Source organism: Lampris incognitus, chromosome 14 (assembly GCF_029633865.1).
Source record: "Lampris incognitus isolate fLamInc1 chromosome 14, fLamInc1.hap2, whole genome shotgun sequence".
NCBI classification, from domain to species: Eukaryota; Metazoa; Chordata; class Actinopteri; order Lampriformes; family Lampridae; genus Lampris; species Lampris incognitus.
The window spans coordinates 8,221,802-8,231,801 of record NC_079224.1 but is presented as its reverse complement, the minus strand read 5'-3'; the positions used below and the strand labels follow the sequence as shown (position 1 = coordinate 8,231,801).

General features: G+C 46.6%; 1 protein-coding gene across 1 annotated transcript in view; it reads left to right on the top strand.

Moving 5' to 3' along the window:
• Nucleotides 1–3,159, top strand: part of foxf2a (forkhead box F2a) — a 3,786-nt gene extending 627 nt beyond the window's left edge. Inside the window, exons 1-2 of the mRNA XM_056293704.1 lie at nucleotides 1–361; nucleotides 2,963–3,159. The exon at nucleotides 1–361 is cut by the window's left edge and continues 627 nt beyond it. Coding sequence (XP_056149679.1) covers nucleotides 1–361; nucleotides 2,963–3,159 — 558 coding nt within the window. The remainder of the gene's footprint in view (nucleotides 362–2,962) is intronic.
• Nucleotides 3,160–10,000: the final 6,841 nt, after the last annotated feature.

Genomic DNA, 10,000 nt, shown 5'->3' with positions numbered 1-10,000 from the left:
GGCGTGGTGCCGGCTGGCTTTGAGGGCGTAGCAGCAGGACACCACGTCTCGCCGAGCTCCGGGTCGTCCTACATGACCGCGTGTCAGGTGGCTTCCAACCCGGATTACTGCCCGGACCGGAGCAGCAGCAGCAGCAGCCCCCTGCAGTCCTCCACGGCGGTGGTCGGCGGTCTGGACTGTCAGCCGCCGTACGCCAACGCCGCCTCGCACTGGACCCCGCCGGGCGTCTCCTCCTACATCAAGCAGCACCCGTTCGCGCCCAGCAGCCCGGCGCCCGGCGCCCTGCACCCCGGGGTGTCGCCCTACTCCCTGGAGCAGAGCTACCTGCACCACGGCGGACGCGACGCCGCCGACGTCCCAGGTACACGCGCACACGCTCGGTACTCACGGTGTGGCGTTTGGTTGCGAGGGAACGGAGAGTTGCGCAAGTCCGAGTCCCCGCAGCGCCTAGATTGTAACTCTTGGCCCCGGGGGGATTGGCCGCTGCTGAGGCGGTGATCAGCGGGGATCTGAAGTAAATATCAATAAAAGCAAGTAAATAAATAGATAGATAACGGTCTCGCGTCTCAAACGCAGAAATGGGCGCGGGACACGGCACGACAGGGCACGTGCAGGTTTTCCTCGCGCGTTTGGGCCGAAAGACGACGGCGGTGATCCGGATCCTGTCAAACCGAGAATGCTTCGGCCGGCCTCGGGTTAGAAGCCCCTGCCGGAGGGGTGGGGGTGGGGGGGGGGCTGGGGGGGGGCTGTGTTCTCTCTTGCCCCGCATGCCGATGGCAAGATGTGTTTTAGGGTCACCCGTCTGCAGTGCGCATGTCCGCCGAAACGTCCGCGGGTTAAATCCCCTAGCACGAGACGCGGCTTTCCGTTTCCCGTCAGAAAACGGATGTAAAGCGGAGAGTCCGGCGTCCTTCCAGAGCTCCGTCCCAACTGCTGACCTCCACTACACAATCTCACCCCGCCTAGCTGCCACTGCTGTGTGTGACACGAGCAACACAATCCGGCAGCTGCTGTGTGCAGTGTGCGACATTTAAGGAAGACATCGTTTACAAGTTGTCGCTGTATGACCTTTACACGCCGCTCCTGTCAGGAGGAGACAAAGGGGGCTCGGGCTGTCTGGCCCGCGCTCACGCGCAGTCTGCACGCTGTAGGTCGGTGACCTCTGTGTGTTACAGTGGGACGGACCTCTGTGTGTTGTGTGTATTACAGTTTTACAGCGGCGCTGACCCGTGTGTGTGTGTGTGTGTTACAGTGGGACTGACCTCTGTGTGTTGTGTGTTTTATGTGTGTGTGTGTGTTGTGTGTGTGTGTGTGTGTGTATGTGTGTGTGTGATACAGTGGGACGGACCTCTGTGTGTTTTGTGTATTACAGTTTTACAGCGGGGCTGACCTGTGTGTGTGTGTGTGTGTGTTACAGCGGGACTGACCTCTGTGTGTTGTGTGTATTACAGTTTTACAGCGGGGCTGACCTGTGTGTGTGTGTGTGTGTGTGTGTTACAGTGGGACTGACCTCTGTGTGTTGTGTGTATTACAGTTTTACAGCGGGGCTGACCTGTGTGTGTGTGTGTGTGTGTGTGTGTGTGTGTGTGTGTGTGTGTGTGTGTGTGTGTGTGTGTGTGTGTGTGTTACAGTGGGACTGACCTCTGTGTGTTGTGTGTATTACAGTTTTACAGCGGGGCTGACCTGTGTGTGTGTGTGTGTGTGTGTGTGTGTGTTACAGTGGGACTGACCTCTGTGTGTTGTGTGTTTTATGTGTGTGTGTTGTGTGTGTGTGTGTGTGTGTGTGTATGTGTGTGTGTGATACAGTGGGACGGACCTCTGTGTGTTTTGTGCATTACAGTTTTACAGCGGGGCTGACCTGTGTGTGTGTGTGTGTGTGTGTGTGTGTGTGTGTGTGTGTGTGTGTGTGTGTGTGTGTTACAGTGGGACTGACCTCTATGTGTTGTGTGGCTGTGTGGGACTGATCTCTGTGTGTTGTGTGTTTTATGTGTGTGTGTGTGTTACAGTGGGACTGACCTCTGTGTGTTGTGTGGCTGTGTGGGACTGACCTCTGTGTGTTTTGTGTTTTATGTGTGTGTGTGTGTTGTGTGTGTTGTGTGTGTGTGTGTATGTGTGTGCGTCTTACAGTGGACTGACCTCTGTGTGTTATGTTGTGTTGTGTTGTGTTGTGTTGTGCATTACAGTGGGACTGACCTCTGTGTGTTGTGTGTTTTATGTGTGTGTGTGTTACAGTGGGACTGACCTCTGTGTGTTGTGTGTATTACAGTATTACAGTGGGGTTGACCGCTGCGTGTTGTGTTGTGTTGTGCATTACAGTGGGACTGACCTCTTGTGTGTTGTGTTGTGTTGTGCATTACAGTGGGACTGACGTCTTGTGTGTTGTGTTGTGTTGTGCATTACAGTGGGACTGACCTCTTGTGTGTTGTGTTGTGTTGTGCATTACAGTGGGACTGACCTCTTGTGTGTTGTGTTGTGTTGTGCATTACAGTGGGACTGACCTCTGTGTGTTGTGTTGTGTTGTGCATTACAGTGGGACTGACCTCTGTGTGTTGTGTTGTGTTGTGTTGTGTTGTGTATTACAGTGGGACTGACCTCTGTGTGTTGTGTTGTGTTGTGTATTACAGTGGGACTGACCTCTGTGTGTTGTGTTGTGTTGTGCATTACAGTGGGGCTGACCTCTGTGTGTTGTGTTGTGTTGTGTTGTGCATCACAGTGGGGCTGACCTCTGTGTGTTGTGTTGTGTTGTGTTGTGTTGTGTATTACAGTGGACTGACCTCTGTGTGTTGTGTTGTGTTGTGCATTACAGTGGGACTGACCTCTGTGTGTTGTGTTGTGTTGTGTTGTGTTGTGTTGTGTTGTGTTGTGCATTACAGTGGGACTGACCTCTGTGTGTTGTGTTGTGTTGTGCATTACAGTGGGACTGACCTCTGTGTGTTGTGTTGTGTTGTGTTGTGCATTACAGTGGGACTGTCTCGATACTCGGGCCATTCGGTGCCAGTGTGCGACAGGAAGGACCTGGTTCTGAACCTGAACGGCATTTCTTCCCTCCATCCGAGCAGCGGGAGCTCGTACTATCACCAGCTTCATCACCAGCACCATCATCATCATCACCATCACCACCAGAGTATGTACCAGGATGTAAAGCCGTGTGTCATGTGACGAAGCAGGCGGAAGAGCCAGCTGTGCCGTCAGAGAAGAAGAGTCTGCCTCCGTTCTCTGACGGGGCCGGAGGGAAACCAGGGCCCCGTTCACACCTGGTTTTAAAATGCGTTTTTTTTAGCCATCGGAACACAAGTGGACCGCGCTAAACACACGTGTACACGACCACCACAACGTTTTGTGACCCGGTTCCTCAAACCACTTGCCGAGGTGGTGGTCTGGGACGCACTTGACCACGTGTCTTTCGTAGCGTAAACGCTGATGCGTCCCCGACAAAGACGTAACAGGAAGATACGTCATCAATGCAGGATGTGGCGGTTGTTTAGGTAACTGCGCGCCAAATTTAGAAATAATGCAGAGAGAGGAGAGTGTAGGTGCATGTGCCGCGCTGTTTTGCAAGTCGCAAACGACTTCGTCCTGCCAGTCTCGGCAGCTGGACTAGTCCCGGACACGTGGACTAGTGCTCGAAACAGCCTCAGACATCTTCACAGCTAGTCGGCAAATCTGGCACTTGACTGAGGACCTTTGACCTCGTAGTGGAAGTGACGTAGACGGTAACGAAATCTTCTTCTTCTTCGGAGTAACGAAATGTGACCACAAGTGGTCCGCAGGACGCATTTGGAGACGCATGAGAGACACAGGTGTCTCGCTGTCCAGTTGTGATCCGATCGCCCAAAACGCATTTTAAAACCAAGTGTAAGCAGGGTCCGGGTCTCCTGAGCGGACCCTCTCCTCCCTGCTGGACTTCTTCATCTGCTCTTACAAAGCGTCGAGGACTTGCGTTCTTCGAGCGTAAAAACAAGGAGGGGGCACCGCAGGAGACGGTCTAGAACAGTCGCCGCTGCCGCCTCAAACAGACGTCATCACACACAAGACGGGCGCGTGGCTTCGCACGTGGCTGCAGGTGAGCGTGTCCGCGTTGACGTCATATCTTAGCTCCGCACAGCCGCATCTGTTTGTATCCATGCACTTAAGCCTCCTCCTCTGGACTGGACGGACGCTGCTTTTCTGCAGCGAGCCAATAAAGGGATTTGTTTGGAGCACCTGTCAGTCCGGCTGTGAGTCCGTCCTGACAGGTAGACCCCCGGGGACCCGACGGGCCTAAGACGCGTCGTCTCTGGGCCTCTGGTGTGGCAATAAAAGACGGATGTCGAGGTCCCTCCCCTGTTTATTCACTTCCTTCCACCGCAAGCATTACAGTGTGCGAATAGCCACAGGTTCAAGAGACCCTTCGTTACGAGGTAATAAGAAAAATAATTATAATGAATACATAAATAAAGGAAAACTCATTAGAACAATTATAATTCAACCATCACGATCTTTTTGTTTTTTTTTTGTTTTGTTTTTTGTGTTTTGTTTATTTTTTCACTCTAGACACTGAAATTAAATAAAAACAAGATGTGGAACCAGTGACTTTTATAAAACCCTACACATGCACCCACCCATTCATTCATTGCTTCTTTTCTTCGATATAATAATAATAATAATAATAATAATAGTAGTAATAATAATAATAATAATAATACATTCTAATAAATAAATACATAATAATAATAATAGATAATAATTTATTTGATAGTCTGTACAGGACTCTGATAAATTTAACAGGTTATTTCCAGATGTATATTTCAGCAGCATTATTTGTGATATTTACAGGGTTTAAGGTTGTGTGATATGAACTTTGTGCAGCTCCAACTTCAGATGATTGGAGTCTATTTATTGTTTTGAATAACTTCCAGTCATTCAGAGGGTCAAGGACACCAGAGCCTGTTCTCTTAAATGTCTGACTTTGTTTGAAATAATCTTCAATCCACACACACACACACATATATATATTTAAATATATATAAATATATAATCAGCTAGTACCAAGTGTCTTAATTAGGGTTGATCATCGACATGAGGCGTCCATGCTTGCTCCACGTGTGAACACATAATAACATACTGATTAACATGTAACACACATGTTGGTTACGGCCTGACACGCTATGACCGAACCAGGACTTTGTTATCTTTTTTTTTAGCGTTCTAATTTTATTTATTTATTCTTTATTTTGTTTTATTTTTTACCATATACTGGAAACCTTTGATCTATGTCTAATCAAAGCAGCCTTCAAAAGGCGAAGACAAAGTAGCTGTGTACTGTTAACACACGTGTATGACATTAAAAACACCTCCTCCAGCATTTGATGTGGTTCTGTTCTATAATGGGCCCGTTAGACCCGCTCAGCCGGACTGCGGACTGCGCGAGGAACCGGGCTGCTAATTATTAAATGGGAAGTAAAATATTATGAGTAAAAACGAAAATAAAACACACCTGCCAGAAAATCACAACTGTCCAAACAGTGTAAACGTGTTTGCGGGCCAGCCGGGCGGGGGCGCTGCAGGGCGCGTTTGCTGCAGGGAGGCTAAATGTTACCATCTAGTGTTGCACACAGCGCACGCCAGCACGGGACTGAACCACCGCACCCGCGCGGCGCGGCGCGGCGCCGCTTTGCTAGCATGACTGCATTCCTCACACTGATAGCTGACCGGCAGATAGGTCAATTAAGTATTAAACGAAAAATATAAATAGAATAATTTAAAACAAATAGAAAAAGGAATGTGTAGAACTGCTACAACTATACTATACAATAGTATTTCATCAGTAATTGACAGTATCAATATCACTAATATATATATATATATATATATATATATATACATACACACACACACACACACACATATATATATATATATATATATATATACATACACACATATATATATATATCAGTGATATTGATACTGTATACACACACACACAAACACACACACACACACACATATACACACACACATATATACACACACATATACACACACACACAGACACATTATATATATATATATATATATATATATATATATATATATATATCAGTGATATTGATACTGTATACACACACACACGTGTGTGTGTTTATATATATATATATATATATATATATATATATATATATATATATATATTACTATTGTGTTGTTGTCGTCACATATGGATGCTTTGTCAGTACCGCTCTTCACACACACACACACACACGCACACATCAACGCTACACGACCAAAGGTTGGTGGTGTTGTGTGTGTGTGTTTGATAGTGGGCGTGGCTAATTCTCCTGTCAGGTGGAATACAGCCGGTAGGCCTCGGTCATTACATGTCGCCCCGAGACGGAGCGCTTGGTTTATGAAGCGGGACGTCCCTGCTGCTGGTATCTGGTAGTCCTGTTTGCGATGCACAGCGGCGTGTTGACAGTTATTGGCACCGTGTGAAGATCCGCCTCACAACACGACCGGAAACAAGGCATCTGCTCAGACGGGACCGGCTGAGTTTGTCTTGGCAATATGTAAGCAACACAACCCTGCCAGGGCGCTGGGAAGTCACGCCGAAGACGCGCAGCAGCCAGCGTGACTGACAGCACGGTGTCGTCCGTAAAGGTGTTGATACGTCACCGTGGCTCTGACGGCGCGTGAGGTCCGTGGCTTTGTCGTCCAGGGGCTCTGTTGTGAAACGTGCCGCTGCCTCGTGGCCATGAACTGATTTACATTGCATTCATTATGTCAAATCCCAGCTGGTCCATGTATAGCGTCTCCTGCGGCAGAGCGGACTATTACAACGTCTGCTGTCAATACACGTGTGGCTTCCTGAACGTGCAGCGCCGCGTGCGCGTTTGAGTGCGCGCGCGCCAGGTTTTTCTATCCTAATGGGGACCAAATGTCCCATTAGTAAAGAAAGACCTGAAACCACCTAACATGTGGGGACATTTTATGTGTCCCCATGAGGAAGAGGGTCTATTTTAGGATTACGATTAGGATTAGGGTTAAGGTTAGGATTAGGACTAGGACTAGGACTAGGACTAGGGTTAGGGTAAGGGTTCTGGTTAGGATTTAGGGTTAAGGTTAGGATTAGGGTTAAGGTTAGGATTAGGACTAGGACTAGGGGTTAAAGTTAGGACAAGGATAAGGTTAAGGTTAGGGTAAGGGTTCTGGTTAGGATTAGGTTAAAGTTAGGGTAAGGGTTCTGGATTAGGTTAAAATTAGGTTTAGGATTAGGATTTAGGGTTCTGGTTAGGATTAGGTTAAAGTTGGATTAGGATTAGGACTAGGGGTTAAAGTTAGGACAATGATAAGGTTAAGGTTAGGGTAAGGGTTCTGGTTAGGATTAGGTTAAGGTTAGGATTAGGATTAGGGTTAAGGTTAGGATAAGGGTTCTGGTTAGGATTAGGTTAAGGTTAGGATTAGGATTAGGTTAAATTTAGGGTAAGGGTTCTGGTTAGGATTAGGTTAAAGTTAGGATTAGGATTTGGACTAGGGTTAAGGTTAGGATAAGGATAAGGTTAAGGTTAGGGTAAGGGTTCTGGTTAGGATTAGGTTAAGGTTACGATTAGGACTAGGGTTAGGGTGAGGGTTCTGGTTAGGCATGTGTTTAAGATGGTTAGTGTTGGGGTTAAGGGCTGGGGTACGGAGGTAGTCAGTGAGGGGTCCCCGCAGGTACAGGGTGACATGGTATGTGCGTGTGCGTGTGCGTGTGCGTGTGTTTGTGTGTTCGTATGCTTGGTTGCTGTAAGAACCAGACGCGTATTGAGAACTGCATCCGCATCTTTTAAACCGAAGCCGGAAAGGCTGAACCCGGAGACTGACCCGCTCAGATACCCCATCCCTCCATCTCTCTTCCGGTCCAACACCACCTCACAGGTCTGCTGAGCAGCTGCCGCTGTATGAGGCCACCTCACACCGGGAGTAAAGCGGGTCACCCCCCCCCCCAGTGACCCGCATACACGTGCGCTGGGCCGTGCGAGGCTGTAAAATGCGGTGGTGGTGACGTAGGTCAGAGACGTCCGCGTGGGAGTCACGCATCAAGCGTTTTAAGAGCAAGAGCCCCTTCAGTGACCTGCCTCCTCGAATTAACATAGACCCCCAACTATGAATATACTGCGGGAAACCACGTTTCGGTTTTAAATCCACGCTCTCGTTCGCCTGATTAAATCATTATTAAATCTCTGATGAATGAATAAACGGCATCAGTATAATCACCCTATACTCTGTTTCCTTTAGGGGGAAATATGAACCATATCAGTATTTCAACACCACAGGGACGCTTTCTACGACACATTCTAAGTGCCACTACTTTAGAGTTATCATTATTATTATTATTATTATTATTATTATTGTTATAATTATTATTATTATTTGTTATTGTTATTATTATTATTATGATTGTTGTTGTTATTATTATTTTATTATTATTATTATTATTATTATTATTGTTGTTGTTGTTATTATTATTTTTTGTTATTATTATTATTATTATTATTGTTGTTATTATTATTTTTTGTTATTAGTATTATTATTATTATTATTGTTGTTGTTATTATTTTTTGTTATTAGTATTATTATTATTATTGTTTTGTTATTATTTTTTGCTATTATTATTAATTTTTTTTATTATTACAACCCGGTATTTCTTTTATATTGTGTTTTTTTAGGAACAACAGCATAAAACATATCCGCCAGGTAAAGTATTGATGATCAGTAACGACTAAACAAGCCACAGCCTCACGTCGTGTGGACGTCATAAGGGGGCAGGCATATTTGCGGGCTATTCGTGGTCATGAACCAGGTCATAATAAACCCGGGCTCAGAGGCCAATGCTGCGCCACATTACTCACATTATTCACTGCTAAGACCGTTATGACGGCTGCAAACGAACCTTTACAAACAGCCTGTACAGCGCGGCGCTGGGCGGTGTTGTGTGTTTATTAACCTTCTGCTGCGATGTGTCGTCACAAACCCGATGGGCTGACGGGAGTTTCACACGGGGAACAGCCATGTTGGCAATAAATCCTGCTTTTCCTCAGATGCTGCTGATTTCTGTCAGAGCGCACGTATATATCGGCCCTAATGGGACCGATATTTCCAAATGGCACCGATATTCCAAATGGCACCGATATTTCCGAACCGAACCTGCACGTCTGCAGGACTGTGCAGGACTTGTGCACGCGACACTGTATTACTGCAGGCTACACACTTCCCTCAGGCCCTCACACACGTTCAGACGTGGAAGGACGTATCCTTCCTTGTGCCCAGAGAGGCCGTGTATATCTGAAGGAGACCGCGTTCTCAAGTCCCCCCCCCCCCCCCAACTTTCATATTTATAAGAAGTAAAGCAGCGGATGAAGGCGAGACGCAGCGCTCCATCATCGGCGTCAGAGCCGTGATGGTAGTGATTACGGTCCCCGGCTGAAAATGTGCTGTTACACAACCACAACACAAAACGGCCATTGCGCAAAGAGCGTCCTTCATTATCGGAGGAGAGTTAAACACCGCATAGAAGGAGAGTACGAAACAGATGTGTGTGTGTGTGTGTGGGGGGGGGGGGCGGGGGACGTGCGTGAGAGCGTTTCAGATACCCTGTACAGCTGAGTTATGGGGTTAAAGCGTCCCCAGCCGGACCACCGTGCCAACACATCGCCGACAGATGATCAGTTAGTGTCATCAACCAATCACTGTTTACAATGACAGGACATGAACCTGTAGAAAGATTCAAGACTTCCCAGGGTGCAACTGGTACTGACGACCACAACAACAACAACAACAACAACAACAATAATAATACAATAATAATATAATGATAAGAATAATAATGATAATAATACTACAATAATAATAATAATGATAATAATAATAACAATAATATTACAACAATAATAACAATATTACAACAACAATAATAATATTACAATTTCAATAACAATAACGATAATAACAACAATATCACAACAATAATAATAATATTACA